The sequence below is a fragment of the Prionailurus bengalensis genome, chromosome B4 (assembly GCF_016509475.1).
Source record: "Prionailurus bengalensis isolate Pbe53 chromosome B4, Fcat_Pben_1.1_paternal_pri, whole genome shotgun sequence".
Taxonomy (NCBI): Eukaryota; Metazoa; Chordata; class Mammalia; order Carnivora; family Felidae; genus Prionailurus; species Prionailurus bengalensis.
Window position 1 is genome coordinate 37,485,750 of NC_057358.1, and position 19,504 is coordinate 37,505,253.

At 52.7% G+C, this 19,504-nt stretch overlaps 1 protein-coding gene across 4 annotated transcripts in view; it reads left to right on the plus strand.

Moving 5' to 3' along the window:
- SLC6A13 (solute carrier family 6 member 13) overlaps positions 1-14,391 on the plus strand; it is a 34,070-nt gene extending 19,679 nt beyond the window's left edge. For all 4 annotated transcript variants that reach the window (XM_043564983.1, XM_043564984.1, XM_043564985.1 and 1 more), the window contains 10 exons: positions 218-350; positions 1,250-1,384; positions 7,892-7,995; positions 8,923-9,047; positions 10,500-10,612; positions 10,938-11,075; positions 11,849-11,951; positions 12,402-12,502; positions 13,491-13,661; positions 13,953-14,391. In XM_043564983.1, coding sequence (XP_043420918.1) covers positions 218-350; positions 1,250-1,384; positions 7,892-7,995; positions 8,923-9,047; positions 10,500-10,612; positions 10,938-11,075; positions 11,849-11,951; positions 12,402-12,502; positions 13,491-13,661; positions 13,953-14,075 — 1,246 coding nt within the window. In that variant the 3' untranslated portion in view covers positions 14,076-14,391. The remainder of the gene's footprint in view (positions 1-217; positions 351-1,249; positions 1,385-7,891; positions 7,996-8,922; positions 9,048-10,499; positions 10,613-10,937; positions 11,076-11,848; positions 11,952-12,401; positions 12,503-13,490; positions 13,662-13,952) is intronic.
- Positions 14,392-19,504: the final 5,113 nt, after the last annotated feature.

A 19,504-nucleotide genomic window follows, 5' to 3' on the forward strand; every position in this document is an offset into this window, starting at 1 on the left:
CCTCCCAGAGCAAACTTACCTGGGAACAGTTTATATTTGCCTCCCTTTATATCTACCCCCACCTCTGGGCAAAGGAGAGCCTCATGGATCTGAGTGAAAAGAGCTGACAAGCCTTTGGACAAGAGCCTGGAGGCATGGCTCCACTGCCTGAGACACACGGGCTACAAAACTGAGGCTGGCAGCAAAAGTGGAGCCCGGCTCAACCTTCTCTCCCCAGGAGGCGGGTCCTGAAGATCTCCGATGGCATCCAACACCTGGGGGCCCTGCGTTGGGAGCTGGCCTTATGCCTCCTGCTTGCCTGGGTCATCTGCTACTTCTGCATCTGGAAGGGGGTCAAGTCCACGGGCAAGGTCCGTGCTGGAGAGCTCCTGGCCCCTCTCATCCCAGGACTCCCTGTCCTCCCTGGGGGCCTGGTCACCCAGGAGTTCTCCTAAGCTGTAACCTGGTCAGGGATGGGAGGGAATGATCTCGCCAAGATTTTGTGTGGCTCCCTTCCTTGATTCTGTGTCTCTCCTTGATTCAATCCTGTGGACTCTGGTACATGGGGAAATGGAGTGGAAAGGAGGGGGAGAGGAAGGCAGGAAGGACACTTCCAGATCTGTGGAATGTGATCTTGCAATACACCACGTGTGGGGGCACACTGCAAACTGGACACAGTTCGTGGCTCTTGTTTCACCCAACAGTTCTTGGGAGAAAGAATCTGCCCGAGACTGTTAATCTCAAAACGATTCTCAACCACCCTGAGAACCTGGGGTGGGGAGCACTCTTTGCCTTGGGTGTACAAGGTATGAGAGGGCTTTCTGAGTTCTTCTGGACTCTTGCCCTGGAGGCCTCCAACAAGGCTTCCTTCGTAATCTGGCTGCCCGGGTGTGCTAAGCTTGTAAGCTCTGTGAGGACAGGGATCATGTGTTACAGAGTTTTCATACCTGACAACCCTTGCCGTAATTCTAAGCACACTTGGTGGGAGAATGCCTGAGTTCATTCAGTCACTCAAGTATTTACTGGGTATGTGTCAGGAGGAGGGTGGGTGCTTTAAGTGGGAGGGAGAAAGGGATAAGGGAGGTTGCGGCTTACGGCAGAGGGCAGATGGAGCTGAACAGCTGCAGGGGTTGGGTGGGGGAGGAGAGAAACTCTCTTGACCTCTTCTGTGAGTGTGGGGGAGCTCCGGCCTCCTGACTCTGCTGCTGGATCGCCAGGTCCTTCCTTCCAAACTCACAGGTTCCTTGTGTTTCATCTGCCCTCTGGCCAGGTGGTGTACTTCACAGCCACATTCCCTTACCTCATGCTGGTGGTCCTGTTAATTCGAGGGGTGACGCTGCCTGGGGCAGCCCAAGGAATTCAGTTTTACCTGTACCCAAACCTCACGCGTCTGTGGGATCCCCAGGTAAGAAGCCACAGACAAGGGCCATCACGTGGCCCTGGAGGCTGTTTCCGTGCACTGTGGTCCGGAATCCCTGCTCCTGGCCCAAACCTCAAGGCATCCATGGTGGCGTAGGGGGGCTCCAGACACGTGTCAGCAGCTGTTTGTGGTCCCTGCTTGGCTCACACCTCTCAGGGCTGCCTGAGACGTGTCCCTCAGGGCCTTTTACTCACAGGTGGCGGCCCTTTCCCCACCGTCTACCCCGTCCCCTTTTTGCACTTTTTTTCTCTTGGCAATCTTTCACACTGAGCTTCCTCTCTATTTCTTCACCCTCCACCAGCTCCTCTGGTTCCCTCCCTGTGGCCACGTGGCCCATTCTGAGGTGTCCCGGGCCCCTCCCAGCCAGCTGGGCTGGTATTAAGTTTCCTGTCAGTTGTCAAGAGGCCCCTGCCTCTTCCCTCCCCTTTGGCCCTTCCTTTGTGCCCACACTCTGTCTGCTTCAGCCAGCTTCCTCGTGGCTTGGTGTAGGGAGGGGGGTGGTGCTGCTTGCTGACTGGAGGGGTTTGTAAAGCAGGGCCTGAAATAAGAAGCCACTGCCTCTGACGGGTTTCTTATCTTCTCATGTTTGGCAGCCATTTTGAAAGCTGGCAAAGCCAGGAGGTGTCGAGGGCCGGAGGGGAGCGTGGGTAAGCTCCACCCCAGAGCCCCTAAAATGTGTTGCCCAGCTACGTGCCCTGCCTCTGCCTCCCTGGCACGGAGGTCGCCCTCCCTGGGGAGCATGTACAATTTAGAGATCCTCCCCTTGGGTCCTGGAGGAGTTCTCAGAGTTTGGAAAGGGGCCCTGAGGAGACATAGGGCGGGAGGCTCCCAGCACAAAAAAGACTAACCGTTGGATGGCTTTGCAAACATCATAAATAATGCGGTACCAGCACATTCCCTGAAACTGCCCGGGGGAATAAGAGCAAAGGGAGCGGCACACAGTTCCACACTTTCCTCTGGGTCTGGGCGCTCAGCCCATGCAGAAGCAATGGGTCCCCATGATACAGAATTTTGGGTGATCCAGCAGCTGAATTTTTCTTAGGCCTTCCAGCCACCCCAGCCGAGTTAAGTTCTCCCATCCCAAGTTCTACCGGGCCTGCTGTGGCTCCCAGAAGTAGCCAGAGCACTTGCATTCAAAACCTCCCCCAGGGAATCCACAGCCTTGCGTCCTAGGTATTGCTCAGTGACCTGGGGGGATATGGGCTTATCCCACCCTCCCCCATTTCTTAAACATAGTGGAGGTGCAGATTGCTGTGGCGTCAGCTCCACGTGAGGCACAAAGGCTGTAGTCAGGCTTTGGAACAAACCATAAAACTGTAGGTGTTGGCGCTAAAAGGACCCCAGAGATCATCTAGTGCAAACTCCTCATTGAACAGATGAGCAAACAAGGCCCAAGGTCACACAGCAAGTAAGTGGCTGGCCAAACAAAGTGTATTTTTATTTTGTGAATCATAAGCACTTTGACTTATCTGGGACCAAAGTGTTGTGGTGGAGAGTCCACAGCGAACAGGAGGTCATGGGGGCAGAGTTGAAGGACAGCTTTGAAGGCCAAGGGTAGACTCTGGCTTGGGTCTGTTGTGCAGGAGAGCTCCGTTGTCGTTCTGGAGCAGCAGAGGTGTGAACCAGTTGTGAAACCGCACAGTCTGCCTTTGTTGGGAGGTCAGGGTGGGAAGGAAGGGCTGTGTTCAGGCGGGGAGACAGGCAGGTAGGCTGACACAGAACTAACTAGGAGAGAGGGGTCTGGGATTTCTGGAATGGATTTATGGCTTCTGTGATCAGTGCCTCATTTGTCCTGATCAGCTATTTATAGCCAACAACTATTGAGTGCTAACTATATCCCTGTCATTGTTAAGAGGCTTACATCCATTATTATAGCTTATCCTCACAACAGATCAATGAAGTATCCTCATTTCATAGATAGGAAATGAAGGCTTAGAGAGTTTAATGAATTTTCCATCTTCATGTCTGCAACTGGAAGCTGGGCCCGAATGCTGACAAATCCCATATACTTTATGATCTCTCTTTTTAAAAAAAAAATTGTTAATGTTTATTTATTTTTGAGAGAGACAGAGTGCAAGCAAGGGAGGGGCAGAGAGAGAGGGGGACACAGAATCCAAAGTGGGCTCCAGGCTCCAAGCTGTCATCACAGAGTGGGGCTAGAACCCACAAACCGCGAGATCATGACCTGAGCGGAAGTCATACGCTTAACCAACTGAGCCACCCAGGTGCCCCTACTTTAGGATCTCTTGAAAGCAAAGTCCCGTCTGCACATCTTGGTTTTTCTCACAGCTCATTCATTCAGCAAAAATTTCTTGAGCATTCATTATGCAGCAGGTCTGTTCTAGGTGTAGCATTTGTTGTAAAGTAGCTTCTAGCAAACATGAAGAAGGTGGACCAGATAGCCTTCAACTCTGAGCGTTAATAAAGCACGACTCTGGGTCTGGGTTACCGCAGGGAATAAAACCTCTTTTAATCTGCCTCTGGGATATTACCCTTCCAACCCCAGCCAGCTGTAGGCTGTGCAGATAGCATGTGTCTTTCTGGTCCTCTGAAGCCATGAGGAGGGAGATGTTTCAAGAGCCAGGCTTGGTCTGGGCTTCCCAGCAGCTTCACTGGCAGCCAGGTCCTGGTCTCATGCTGCAGGAAGCCTTTGTTGTCAGCGAACAGAGCAGCGGCCTGCAGGTGTGATGCTCCTGCCAGAGCCCTAATTGAATGTAGTTGGCACTCCCCAGGAAGTGCGATAATTCCAACTGGCATTTGCCTGGCACTTGAGAACGGTGCAAAATTCCTGCTAGCCAACACAAAGACCAAAGACATCTCTCTCTGCCAAGCAGTTGGTCTGGGAGTGGGGAGGCAGGCAGAGACAATGCTGGGTTGATCTGGCTTTCTCCTCTCTTTCTGCCAGGCTTGCTGTGTGTCAGGCAGGTCACGGACTCTCTTCGTGTTCCCTGGGTCTTGTCTCACGTTGAGGAGTGGATCCTGGAAACTCAGGACTCTACTGGGCGCTTGTTTCTTTCCCTCGCCTGGCCCTCTGTCCTGCTGCACTTCCATAGATGGATGGGGCAGCAGGCTGAGGGTACAGTGTCCAAAGAGCCCTTGTGGAGCCTTTTAAAGCCCTATGTTAAGCTATTCTAATGAAGGGTCTGTTAAGGGAAGAGGTTGGGTCCATTGATTAGAACGAGTCTTTTTATTTTGACATCGTGCATTGAAATCTATGGGACCTCATCATTACTGAAAGGCGAGTTGCCTTTTTAAAATAACAACAACAACAACAACAACAAACAGCAGCAACAGCTAACACATTTATTATGTGCTTACTGTTTGCCAGGCACGTAACTGGTTACATGACACAGGGTGGTCCCCACACAACCCTGCGAGTTTGCCGTTAGCTTCATTTTGCTGAAGAAGAAATGGAAGCTTAGAAAACTTAACAAATTTGCCCTAACCCACAAAACTAGCGCATGGGGGAGCCTGGGTTTCATTCCAGGTACTCTAGAAGTCTGCTGTGTTGATGACCATGATATAAATCATCCAAAGAATATGAATTTGAGAGTTTTAAGGGATGTTTTTATTATTCCAGAAGGTGGGATAGGGAACTAATATTTATGTGTTAGGTATTTCATATATATTATTTTATTTGTTGTTATACCCATTGCCCTGATGAGAAAAGCAAGGTTCATGGAGGTTAAGTGACTTGCCCAAGATCACATAGCTAGTAATGAATAGAGTTAAGAATTGAACCCAGTTCAATTTGACTCCAAAGCCCAGGCTTTTTCCATTGCACACTATTGCCGTCCTAAAAATACTGAATATAATAGTCCTTGGGATTGAACTCAAAGTTGGAAACGTCTCTCCTGGATCTTCTAGAGGTCTCTGTCTTTCTCTGCTCCCCCAAAGACCTCTTTTTTGCCCACATTCCACCAGGTGTTTTTCACACTTGTCTTATTCTCGATCAGACCTCTATTTCAACCAAAGACACACTGGGACTTTGCTTTAGAAGCCAGGGCTGCTGGCGTGGTCAGGGAGCGGGTCGCCTGTGGCGGGGAACAGGACAGCTTGCTCTGCTTGTCCCTGTGGCCCTTCCTCTGATCCCACTGCTCTCCCCATCCCAGCAGGCCTGTCAGGCTGCAGCTGGGCCAAGAGCAGGGGGCTTGCCAAGCTCCCCAGGAGGGGGCTTTTGTCAGAGGCACCAGGTCTGCCCCTTGCCCTCCGAACTCTCAGACCTCCTGCTGCATTTTTTTCTGTGTTCTCATTAACCTCTGTTCCCACCCCAGTCTTAGTCTGTCCTCCTCAGGGCAGGGTGAACTGCCAAGGCACAATTTTTCTTATTTTTTTCTTCTCAAACCCAAGTTCGCGAAACCTCATCACCATGGGATCTGCAGCCCGTGCCTGTGTGTGGGCAGCTGCAGAATGTCTCTGAGGGCACTGGAGGGTTTCCCTGGTAACTTGTGGGTCAGTCTGCACCCTGTGCACTGCCAGGCACAGGGAACAAACTTGGAAGATCTGACACTGGGCAGGCTCTTGGGCCATATCCTGGATGACCTGATGGGGAGAGATCGCGGGGGTCCGTGGCTGTGAGCCCCCGGGTAGATCAGGGCGTCTCCCAGCCCTCCATGTCTGTGCCTGGGTCAGGCCTCTCCCCACAGGCTCAGAGCCTCTTGCTGCAAGGCGCTGCGAATGACCTGCTGAGTGAACAGGAACGAAATAGAACAGAGCGACCTCCGGTCACTGAGTTTTCCTGCAGTGACCATTCTCACAGGCTCTGTGGGGGCACTTTTAGAAGAAAAAGCTTTGAGACATGTCAAAGGAGCAAATGGAGGACCCAAGGCACCCCCTCAAATGTCCGTGGCATCACACCGAATTTTGTGAGCCCCTCCTTCTCATCCTCAGTTTCATTCCTAACTTTTCCTTCTCTAGCTTCTGAAATAAATCCCGAAACTGCCCCTCCTTTTCCCATTATAATTTGCTGTCAGGTTTAAAAAAGTTTTCCTGGTGTTTCCATCTTTGTGTGCTATTTCCTTGTTAGCCAGGGACCCTTCTGGATCTTCGACTGTGCTGCTTGCTGCTGACGCCTTTTCCCTGGTGGCAACTCCCACCTCGCGGAATACCTTGGGGACAGGGTTCACAGCGAGCAGAAGGGGCAGGAGACTGGAGATGGTCTCCCTTTTTCTTCACCAGCTTTCCCTGTGCTGTCCTGTTTCCCACAGAAATAGGACTATAACCAGAGGACTGAGTGCCCTGGATGGGTCCCTGATGCCAGTTCTCAGGGGCAGTGATTCCCACATCTGGCTGACATTAGGATCATTCAGGAAGCTCTGAAAATAATACAGATTTCTGAGTTCTCCTTCAGTCCTAGAGATCCAGTATCTCAACTGGGGCTTGCCAAGAGGTCCCTGAGACCCACCACAATGCTGAGGAAAATGGGCACTTGGGTGGGGGTGAGTGTGACCAGAAAGCAAGGGAGGTTGGGGGCCGCGGAGATGGTTAGTGAGGCAGGGAGAGGTAGGTGAGGGACTGAGGAGCTTTGGACAGACAGAAGCTGAGGTTCTGGTGGATGTGGGCATTGGGAGCTTGACATGGAGGTAAGGAGAGCAGGGGCTTACTTGGGAGCTGCTAGGGCAGGGCTGGGCAGAGACCAGAAATGGCGAACACAGAGATGGTAGGACACCTGCCTGGTGATTTCTGCGCCTGTAGCTTAGTGCTCCTTTGTGGTGCTCACATCCTCTGAAGACGGGAGGTGCCTGGGGAGGGTCTGTGGCCCCAGGACCCCACCTCCTGCAGATCTGCAGAGTTGCCTAGTTCTGTTCGCCTTGATGTTCTTTCTCTTTGGGATGTTATTGTAGCTGTTGAATCTAAATCATAACATGCCGGGGCTGGGTCAGCCAGCTGAGACAACAGTAACAACCATGCCCTATGTTTAGCCACAGAGCTCCTTCCCACCCCACCCCCACCCCGAGGAGTACAAAGCCCTTACAGATGCATTTCTATTCATCCTCTTGACTTGGTCAGCTGCGGACTACTTTCTGTTTTTCAGATAGCAGATTTTGAGGCACACAGGGGCAAAACCATATCTCATGTTGGCATTGATATTAAGGGCCTATATCTGTCCTTGGATTCCTTCTGAACTGGTCACACTGCCAGGAGGGGCGAGGATAGGGGGGAAGTGCAGGCAGAACCCAGGGCTGTATTTCTGTTATACAAAAGTTGGTGCTGGGTCTAGCCTAGTCCTAGGGCTCCCTCCCAGCCTCCTCCATCAAGGGTCCATTAGTCTTTTCCAATGCCCAATGCCCACGCCATCCTGGTAGTGCCCAAGAAACTCCATCTAGGGGCCCAGGAAGTAGAGCCCACTGGGACAGCAGGGTCACAGGCTGAGAGCAGGGTTCTCACCATTGCTAGCCAGTGTCTGGCTCAGCCATGGGCCTGTGTGCCCCCATGGAGCCCAGATGGCCTGGCTCTCCTGGAGTGCAACTTTCTTGCCTTTTCCCCGTGTAGGTATGGATGGATGCAGGCACCCAGATTTTCTTCTCCTTCGCCATCTGTCTAGGGTGCCTGACAGCCCTGGGCAGCTACAACAAGTACCACAACAACTGCTACAGGTGACTGGGGGCAGTGGGGCCCAGGCCACCAATCTGCCTCTCTCAACTGCCCCCCTCCAGCATGCTAGATCAAGGGTGATTTGGAGGGTGCACCAGCTCATGGATTCACCTTCCCCCTACTCGTCTTCACCCCATTTTCCAATGCCCCAGGGCCACAAGTTGCTGAAAGGAGCCAACTGCAGCACAGGCAGGGGGATTGCTTCCAAAGGCTGGGATAGTTGCAGTTGGCTGGGAAACCACAGCGAGGGCCCAACCCTCTGGCTAACGGAGAGGTTGGTGGGCTGAAGGCTGAGGAGTAATTCATCATATACAGTGGAACCTTGGCCTGGCCTGCTTTGTACATTTGCCCCAACAAACACTGAATCCTTACCTATTTTTACCTCACTGCTCCCCTTCCCATGTCCCCCTCCCTCTGGTTCCCTACTTGGTTCATATCAGAGCATTCAAGCTAATTTCAATCTTAGCTAAAAAAAAAAAAAAAAAAAAAAAAAAAAAAAAAAAAAAAAAAATCATGTCATGAATTACGAAATCAAATTTGGGGGATGGGAGTTATTTGTTGCTTGGGATTGTCTATGTCCATACCCTCCATATTAGTACGCCAAACTGAATTGTGTCCGAGTGGTAGCGTCCCAAGCAGTGTGGTGGCAATATGGCAGGGAGGGGAGGCCGTGTGGCAGTTTGTAGTTTTTAGACTAGCATTTTACTTCCTTAGGGCCTTATTCTTTCATGGCTACCTTGACTGACTCTAAGTCTCAGCTAATGGAGTGGGCAGGGGGAGGGCAGAAGCTAATCCTGGCGGGCAGCCCCTCTCTGGCCTGCGTGAAGGGCTGGGGTAAGTGTCTGCCTGTCTGAGGGGCAGTGCTCCCAGTTCCTGTTGGCAACCCCTCTCTGACCCTGCCTGTCTCCGCCTTTCCACCTGCCCCACAGGGACTGCATCGCCCTCTGCTTCCTCAACAGCGGCACCAGCTTTGTGGCCGGATTTGCCATCTTCTCTGTCCTGGGCTTCATGTCTCAGGAGCAAGGGGTGCCCATCTCTGAGGTGGCCGAGTCTGGTGAGTGTTGTGGGGAAGGGTGCCAGGGGCGGCTTCTGTGAGTTTTGCTTGAACCTTCGCCAAGCGGGATCTGTACACGTTTCTATTGTCGCCTACACTGGGGGTGAGCCATAGTCATCTTTCGGTGGACGTGTCCTGGGAAGACCTGGGGAGCACCCTGACCCCAGCTTCAAAGGGTAGAGGCATAGACAGTGAGCATTTCCCACAGCTGGCCTCCACGTCCTTGCCCTGGAGGCAACCAAGGTGATGAGGTTCATGTTTCTCCTTCCAGAAACAGTTTAGGCATATATGAGTAAAAAGTGCGCGCACACACACACACACACAAACATTCATACATGCCTAGCACATATTACTACTGCTATTTCTTACTCCCTTCAAAAAGCTAATTGATAATATACTATATACACTGTTCTGGGCTTTTTGTTTTACTCACTTTACTTTTTTTTAAGTTTATTTATTTATTTGGAGAGAGACAGAGACAGTGCAACGGAGGAGGGGCAGAGAGAGAGGGGGAGAGAATCCCAAGCAGGCTCCTCACTGTCAGCAGGGAGCACAGGGCTCGAACTCATGAACCATGAGATCATGACCTGAGCTGAAATCAGGAATTGGATGCATAACTGACTGAGCCACCCAGCTGCCCTTGTTTTGCTCATCTTAAACTGTATCTCGAAGATAAGTTTACGGTGGCACATAGTTTCCTCCTTTTCACCATGCAGTGCTATTGTTGCTTTTAAACAGAATCAAGGATTGGTCCCCTACCTGGGTAAGCTGTAAATGTCCCTTGCCCTTCCCCTATTCTTGAGGGCCACCGTCGTGCACTCACTAGCAAGGCAGTGTTTTATTATAACGTTCCCACAGCACATCCTGTCACGCAGAGTACCAAGCACTGGGATCCCACTGAGTCTTATTAAAAATCATAGCGTTTCACTTTTATTAAACATTTACTAAATGCCAGGCACTGTGCAAAGCATTTTGCCCGCACCATGCAGTGGAAAGCTTTGAAGCAGGTGCTAGAATTATCTCCCTCTCACCAGTGTGTGACACTGGGTCAGCTGCACGAATGTACCTGGCCTGCCGACCCCTTGGCTCTTAAGTTTGAAACCTCTGGTTTGGGACAAGAGATCCTGAGAGTGAGCCTGAGGATTCAGGGTGGAGCTTGCAGAAACGCAGGTGATATGCCCCCTTTCCATTTTCCAAAGCCCTTCACACTCACAATGTCTAGGTTCCATCCCTGCCAGTGAGAATACAGCGGGTGGTGCCCTGGAAATTTGGGACCCAGGTAGAGGTTTAGGTGGCTTCTCCTGGGTGAGTTTGGGGGTGATGATGGTAACTTTGGGGTCAAGTTTCCTCTGGCTCCTGTGATTCCATGGCCCCCGCTGGGAAGCCTTGGGATCAAACACGGCCTGGAGCCAGCCCAGGCACTGCGCTGTGTTCCTCTGCTTCTTGCTGTAGGCCCTGGCCTGGCTTTCATCGCCTACCCCCGGGCTGTGGCGATGCTGCCCTTCTCTCCTCTCTGGGCTTGCTGCTTCTTCTTCATGGTCGTCCTCCTGGGACTGGACAGCCAGGTACCAAGAACTGGCCGAGCAGAGCCTGAGAGATGGGTGGGTGTGTGGGGGCTGGAGAAGGGGGAGCAGGGGAAACGAGGCTGAGCTTGATGTCCCGAGGGGCCTTAAAACAGCCGGGGGCTGGGCGAATGTCAGAAGTGGATGCCCTTCTAGGGACCAACACGAGCTCTGAAGGGGAGGTCCAGACTTAAGTGTACAGGACAGCTTCGGGGACCTGAGACAGGGATGCTGCAGGGCTGACGCTGGGAGCCAGAAGCCAGAGCTAGATGGTGCAGCGTGTTTTGGGAGCTCTCTTTCCCTCCAATTCTTTTGCCCTCTCATCCAGTTTGTGTGCGTAGAAAGCCTGGTGACGGCGCTGGTGGACATGTACCCCCGTGTATTCCGCAAGAAAAACCGGAGGGAGCTTCTCATTCTCGGCGTGTCTGTCGTCTCCTTCTTTGTTGGGCTGGTCATGCTCACAGAGGTGAGGGTCTGGGAGGCTTGGAGGTGCGGACCGGGTGAGGAAGAGAAGCCAAGCTGGACGCTGCCACCTGTCAGGCTGAGCAGGCTGTGTGGGTTCAGGTCGCGGGGCAGGCCTTCCGGGCTTCAGGGCCCTGGGACGCCCTCCTTTCCCAGCCACAGGAAGCACAAAGCAGGCGGCACCTTCCTCTGGCCTTTGGACACTGGCCACCTACCTTTGGGGGTGGCCAAGGGGTCATTTGGCTCCAGGTAAGCTAAGAGGTGTGAAAAAGATGGTCAGAAAGTCCTGGATTAGGACTGCCTCTCCAGCAAGCTCCTGTGATTTCCCAGGCAACTGAACCAAGTTCCAGGGACAAACTTCAAAGGAAGAAAGGGCGCCCTGGGGAGGGGTGATATTTTCTGTTTTGTCTCAAGGGAGACGGAAGGAGATGGAGCTTGCCAGCTTGACAGTATCGAGGACAGCCCCTGTCCGAGCGTTTGCCAAAAAAGTACACGCTTTTTCTTAGACTTCCGGGTCAATCCCTAAATATTCTCAGGGATGAGCTAACAGTAGCTGTCTGTTTTAGCTTCCTTCCAAAAATCATAATAAAAAATAATTACTGTCTCATAGCTGCCTAGTGCCTTAGAGCTTACAGACTACGTTGTTTTAATATCTGTCTCCCATGATCCTCACCAGGTCTGCTCTGTGTCTGAGGGTGTGAGGCCGGAGGCCATGGGCCAATCTGTTTCCTCTGGATACATTTCATTTTTTTCTTTTTTTAATCTCTTCCTGGGCAGGGTGGTATGTACGTGTTTCAGCTCTTTGACTACTACGCAGCCAGTGGCATGTGTCTCCTGTTTGTGGCCATCTTTGAGTCCCTCTGCGTGGCTTGGGTCTATGGTGAGTGACTCTTCCCCCAGGTCCCAACCCCAGTACTCACCGTCACCTCAGGGCCTGAGAGCAAAAGACAGTCATCTCCTGCTCACACCCACCTTTTCCTGGGGCACCTCCCCTACTCAGCCTCAAAAATCTTCTGGTTGCTACTGCTACCACTGTCACTCTCCTGGTTATGACTGTACCCAGACCACCCCAAGTGGGTCCAAATCCTGTCCTATCCAAACCTTTTCAGCCCTTAACAGTCTTGGTAATCAGAAAGTTGTTATCTTTGCCTAAGCCGAGTCCTGCCCACTGTTGTGCACGCCTATGAATTTCAGGGAAGAGATTCTCCCAGCAGCGATTTGGAAAGCGATTTGGTAGCTTCTGTTCATTGGCCTTTGCCCATCCTGCCTCTGCCTTCGATGCTAAAGAATGTCCTTTCTCTCCCTTCCTTCCTTCTCTTCTGCACGGTAGGAGCCGGGCGCTTCTACGACAACATTGAAGATATGATTGGGTACAGGCCATGGCCTCTTATCAAATATTGTTGGCTTTTCCTCACACCAGCCGTATGCACAGTAAGATAACCCTCAGGGGGTAAAACTACAGGAAGGCAAAGAAGGACGGTGGCCGTAGGAGGGTAGATAGGCTGTTAGCCCTGGAAAGGATGTCTCCATGAGGATTGAGAATCATTTTAGATTTTCACTCGTCCTCCTCTTGGATTCTAGAAAACGATTAGCGAGATAGATTCTTCTTTTCCATTTCACAGAAGGACAGACTGAGGTTCAGAGCTGTCAGATGGCTTGAACCCACACCACAGAGTGAGTCGAATGTCACAGGGCAGGAGCAAAACCCAAGTGTCCTGGGTTGTGCATAATAATACTATGAACCACAGCAATAATAACAGCACCGTCACAGGGCACTTACTTCGCGTTAGGCATAGAGCGTGGTACACATTTTAGCCCACTTTATCTGCACAAGAACCCCATGAAGCAAGAATTACCATTAGATTCATTTTATAGATGAAGCTGAAGCCAGAGAGGTGAAGCCATTTGCCCAAGTGAGAAAGTGGCCGTGAGCTACTTTGGCAGCTTGGCTTCAGAGCCTGAACCATAAACCACTAAGTGCTGCTTCCTTGGGCTCTATCTTGTGTGTCAGCAGTCCCCCCACGCGCCCACTATAGGCAGGGCATAAATGAGGCCCAGGGGGAAGGAGGCATGACCCTTGCCCTTGAGGCCCTGGCAGCCCCTCCTGACGGTGCAGGAGACTTAAGCAGCCGAAAACACCAGCAGCCATGTGACCATGTCCTAGCTGAGGGCCGGCCATGTGTATGGGTGCCCAGGGGTGCGGGGACCCTGCAGGAACAAGGTAGGTGCCCTGGAAATACTACTGGGGGTGTGGACTTTGAGTAGAATGTGGATGGGGATTGGGGGTTGGTTGACCCAGTTGAGCCTGGAGGCAAATCCAGTCTTGCAAGGGGACTGGTCTCTGCCAGCTCTCCCAGGGGGGCCGAGGGCACAAGGCCCCTGCTCTCCCAGCCCCTTTCTCTTCTCCTCTCATCCTCAGGCCACCTTCCTCTTCTCCCTGATCAAGTACACGCCGCTGACCTACAACAAGAAGTACACATACCCGTGGTGGGGTGACGCCCTGGGCTGGCTCCTGGCTCTGTCCTCCATGGTCTGCATTCCTGCCTGGGGCTTCTACAAGCTCAGCACCCTCAAGGGCTCCTTCAGAGAGGTAGAGAGTCAGTAGGGTGGGTAGGAGCCCTAGAGGGTGAGGTAGGGCCCCCATGATGATACACAGATGCCTGCCAGCAAAGGAGCCCAGTGAAGGTGCTGGGGAGGCACTGAGTGCTTCCGAGTCTCAGAAAGAGACTGGAAGCCTCCAAGTCACAGGCGGTGATGACAGGGCCGGCACCTGGAGGGCGCGTTTGCCTGTGGGGGCGGCAGGCAGACGCTGGTGGTGAGGGAAGCTGGGACATATGCCCCTGACTCCAGCTCACCACCGCCACCTCCACGTTCCTTGCAGAGAATTCGCCAGCTCCTGTGCCCAGCTGAGGACCTGCCTGGATGGAACCGAGCAGAACCCTCTGCCCCCGCCACACCCAGGACATCACTGCTCATACTCACAGAAGTGGAGTCCCACTGCTAGGTCCGCAGGGCCTCGGATCGTGCCCGTGGGCCTGGCTGTGGGGACAGCTGCAGAAGGGGAGGGCAGAGCAGCCCCGCTGTGCTTCTCTGCCTCCTCCCGGGGCAGATGAGAAGGAGGGTTTGGAATCCACCTTGGGTTGGGCACCTGCCACTGGAACATCTCTGCTCCAGGGGTGGCTGTACAGGTGTGAGATGCTGGTATTGAGGGCACCCCTTTCGCAACAGGCCTTGGGAAGCCGGGTGAGGACCGGTGGGTGGAGTGACAGCCCTGTCCCTCTTACCCTTCATTCCATTAAATCCATGCTCTTCCCACCGACTGCCAGAGGCTCTGCCTGGTTCCTGCCCCTCTGCCTTGCGGCCTTGGCCACTTCCTCACTTTACAGCTGTGGCCTTAGCGGCCCCTCCCTCCTCTCTGTCTCTCCCTGCCTCATTGAGTACTTGTGGACCATGAGCAGAGGGGACTGCGGTGGTGAGAAGGGCAGTGGGGCCCAGCTGAGACCCTCCATCCTCAGACACTCACACCAGAGGGGTCTGTCACATTCTGTCCATGCGTCTCCCACAGCCACTTCCCTCCCTCCTTCGCTCGGTGGAATAAGCAGGGCAACGGAGGGAGGAACGAGGGCGGCCTGAGCCTTAGCTAGAGGAAGGCAGAGGAAAGTGTGGTTGGGCTTCTTCCCGCCCACATTCCCCTTACCATGTCCCTCCCTGACCCCACCTGCCAAACTTGTGAGTGCAAGCGCGGGTGCCTGCGGGGGGACGCGAGGGAGACAGCCAGGGACTGCAGCAGACCTGAGGCCGCAGGCATGAGAAGCCCGGACAGAACGGGCACTACCCAAGTTCAGCCAGCAGAGGGCGCCCACCTCCTGAGGACCACCGCTTTTCTGCTCAGCGGACAGATGCCAGGCGCGGCACCGCCGGACGTGGCCACCAGGGGGTGGCACTGCCATGACCACAGCTCGCGGTCAGGGCTGGAGCTGCGCAGATGAGCTCTTGGGGTCAGGCTGCAAAGAGAATGCAAGTGGAAGAAGGCAAAGCCTGTCCTACCTCGGGGTCAGTGGCGTGGCTTGGTCCCCAAGTTCTACCACAGGTGTCTGCAGCCTATGTGTGTGGAGCTGCGTGGAGCTGGGGTGGACTTATCTCTCAGGGTGTGTGTGTGTGTGTGTGTGTAAGTGCCTGAACACACACAGCTGCATTTCTCCCTGAACATGTGGAGGCTTTGGGGTCGGCTGGTGTCCCCACCTCTGTTCAGATGGTCCTTCTGGCGTTGTTCTGGGGGAGTGCCTGGGATTCTTGGGGCTGCAGACTGAGGGCACACAGCGTCCCCTGGGTGATTTTCCTAGTTTGTTTTACAGGTCAGTTAGTGGGAAAATGCACCGGAATCTTTGCCAGTCTTCAGTTTTTGATTTGTTTGTGGCTGTTGGGAAAACTCATAAAAGTTGGTGATCGCGGCCCTCCTGTTGGTCGGTGTTGGCTGCTTCTTCCTGGACAATGACTGGTTGGGCCTCCCTCAGGTGTGCCAGGTGGGAGAAGTCAGTCTGCTAGAGAAACATGCTGCAGCTTGAGACACCACACCCCTGGCATCTCACCCATCTGACGATATTTCCAGAACACCTACTATGTGACGCTGTGCTATACTTGTGACACATGACACAGTGTCTTCAATAAGAACTTATGACAGATGCTGTTTTTTTGAAGGAAAAGCAAACTGGGGTCTGGGAAGGAACTCGCTGGTTTAGATGGGGCGGGCTGTGAACCCCGTGCTGACAGTGTGACAGCTGTCTCTCCATCCATCCATGTGATCACAGCTGCAAGCATCTGAGGGAGGAGTGCCAGTGTTTCAGTAATGGCGATTTGAATCCTAGTTAGGAGATTCATTAGTGGTGGAATATGGTGTGAAAATAATCCGTTGGCCTGAGCATCAGGAGATGTGGGGTCCAGTCCTGACCTGCTTCTAACTTGTCTTCGTGGAACTTACCCGAGATCCAATTTTAGTATATGTGCTGCCGAAGTGAGCACAGGAACTTACTTGGGATTCAGATCTTCATGTTTTTCAGACGGAGGTAATACTGTGCACCCGCATGCACGCAGTCTTATTGTAGGGCTCAAATGATGTCATGGGTGTGAGAGCCCTTTCAGTCCTCAGTGCCAAATGGTGTGAGGTCATTAAGCCAGTTGGGGGGACGGATGAGGGGGATATGCTCTAATAACCCAGGGCATTGACAGGCAAAGACGTGAGAGAAAAGCCACTTGTCTGCGTCGGGGCCAGGAACAGGAGCAGGAACTCCTGAACGTCGCTTTAGCCGAGACAGTGGGGCAGGGCCTGCTGTCTGTCCCATCTGCTTTCTCTCCCTGCAAGGCCAGATACCTGATCCTGCAGTTCTTCAAGGAAAAAGACACAAAAAGAAGGGGACCCCTCTTGTCTAGCAGTCACACCTGTCAGGGAAGAAAGACAGGCGTGGGGAGCCCTGGGCAAGCGATGGCTGAATGGGGAGGGAGGAAGCCCAGCTCACTGGAGTTGTAAGCGGGGCCCTTACAGGCGGGGAAGCTGAGCCCACCAGGCTGCCTTGGAGCCTTGGATCCCACACCTCAGACCTGGCGCATGTCCCAGATCCATCCGTGTGCACACAGACACCCAGTCCTCTGTTACCCTCAGATAAGTGTGCCCAACTGAGATACACCACAGTCAGCCCAGTATAGTCCCTCCCAGAGGCTTGCAGTCCCCGCTGGGGTCTGAGCCTTCTTACTTACCAGCTCTGTGACCTTGGGCCGGTTCACCGTTCTGGACCTTCACTTTCTCCTCTGTAAAATGGAAATAATAATACCTAGATCAATGTGTTGTTGGAGTCCAGTGAAAGGTGTAGGGGAGAGCTGCCCTGGGGACACATTCGAGCAAATTCATCCTCTTTCCTGTGGCTCCAGCCCCATGACACTAGGCCAGGAAGAGTTCAGAGGCATCTTTGCTGTCCCTACCACCTCTCCAGCCGCAGGCATCAAGTCGTACTGGGCCCAGAAAAAGGCTACACATTTATGGGGCTAGGCGTTTTGCAAGGGTGTAAGGGAGAGGTAGCCCTAGAAGAACTCTGCATCCCGTGGCCCCAGAGTCGGGCTTGGCACTAGCTGTATTGTTCAGGAAAAGCGGGACCTGAGTTCTTCAAGCCCTAATCTATCCCCTGGTTCCAGGAGAGCAATGGTTTTCCAGAAAATGGAAAACTGGGATGGATTTTTTCCCTCAGCTTGCATCCATCCATCCATCCATCCAATGAACACTGAGTGTCTGCTCTGAGCCAGCACTGCATTAAATGCTGGAGGCAAAAACAAGGAATTATGAAGCAGTCCCCACCCTTTAGATATTTATGCCCTAGGAAACAACACACTGCAGGAACAAAAGTTACATGCTCACACAGTAGGTGCCATGGCAGGCCTTCTAAAAGCATGCATGGGGTTAGATGAAGGTGGTGAGGAGAACATTTTATGGGGTTCACAGTTCTCACTACTGCAAGATGACTGAGTCATTTAACTGTATTTCATCTTGTCTCTGGACCCTCCCCAGTGTGGACACAGTCTTAGGTAGGCTTTCCAAGTAATTTCAGGATTCCTACCTTTTGTAAAGATTGGGGTCTCTGGCCTCTGGGAGTTTACTAATTGGTCTGAATACCCAGTGGGGGTTGGAAGCTGCAGGGGCCAGGGTGGGCTTGAGTAAGGATGGGCTCAAAGTGAAAAGGAGGCCAGAGCAAACAAGGCAGCTGTTCTACAAGTTGAAGGTAAGGTAGTAAGACTGCCTGTCCGTGCATAGCCCCAGGTCCCTGCAGAAAGTCTGACACATTGTAGGTATGAAATAAAAAAAAATTTTTTATTTAAAAATTTTGTTAATGTTTATTTTTGAGAGATAGAGAGAGAGAGACAGACAGAGAGAGACAGAGAGAGAGAGACAGAGCACGAGCTGGGGAGGGTCAGCGAGAGAGGGAGACACAGAATCCGAAGCAGGCTCTAGGTTCTGAGCTGTCAGCACAGAGTCCGATGTGGGGCTCGAGCCCATGAACCGTGAGATCATGACCTGAGCTGAAGTCAGATGCTTAACCAACTGATCCACCCAGGTGCCCCCAATTTTTTTAAGTTTATTTATTTTGAGAGAGAGAGAGAGGGAGAGAGGGAGAGAGAGAAAGAGAGAGAGAGAGAGCAGGAGCAGAGGAGGGGCAGAGAGAGGGAGAGAGAATCTCAAGCAGACTCCGCTGTCAGCACAGAGCCCGATGTGGGGCTCGAACTCACCAACTGTGAGATCGTGACCTGACCCGAAATCAAGAGTCGGCTGCTTAACCAACTAAGCCACCCAGGTGCCCCTGAAATAAAATTTTTGAATGAATGAATGAGCTAGGAAATCTAACCCCTGCTTCATCTGATTCTCTTTCCTCTTGCTTCTGTTCATGGAGAGGCTGGGTATTTTGTTCTGGGACGGCTGTCGCCACTGTTCTGTAATCTCATGGACTTTGGTGTCCCTCTGCACTACGGTGGACCCAACATGCAGGGACAGGGCAGATGCAGCAATGCAGGTCACACTGTCCCAGCTGAGCCCAGGGGTAACAGGGGTGTGAATTCTGGTTGAGGCCGTGTGGCTCTGCCAGAGCCGACCTTCCGGTTTCACAGAGGCTAAGAGTCTGAGGCCGGAGACTCGCTCTAGCTTTCTCTTGCTGGGGATCCCCACAGGACATGCTGAGAGGGGCCTGAGAGACACCGAGTGGGCCTGCTTGATGGAAAACTACAGACCGAGATTCTCACTTCACACCCCAGCCCTGCTGGGAAGTTCTAAAATATGAAGGGGAAGTTCATGCAAAGGGAAATTTCCCTTGCTCCCCACAACTTCCCCTCCCTCCTCAGCACCTGGGGCTGAAAAAGCACCTTCACTGTCTTGAAAAAGACACTGGCTGTTCTGAATGAATGACCGACCAGGGGACGGTCCTGTACCCAGCACCACGAGGGCATGCTCAGGAATAATGATAAGGACCCCGTTCTGGATGAACTCACTCATGGCGGGGGCATACACATTTATTCTACAAATACCAATTCACCACTGACAGCTGCCAGGCTGTCTCAGCTGTGTGCCTTAGTGCTGAGAAGTCACCAGAACATAATTGCTGCTGCCTGGGCCCAGACACCCATCATCCCAGCCCCTGCGTCCCGAGGACACACAACAAACACCAATGACCGCCCCCACCCCCACTCGCCTTTAAGCACCTACAATATCCTAAGCAATTTGCCATATTGTCTTTAACCCTGAAAAGTAGGTAGACATTGTTTTGTACCCTTTACAGATTGGAAGACTGAGGCTCAGATCCTTGCCTAGCTGCCCTGACTGGTGGAACAGAGGAGGGGTTCAAACTCAGGTTCGTCTGACTGTAAACCTGTGTCTTTTCTAGATTAGGTTTCTTGAAGTAT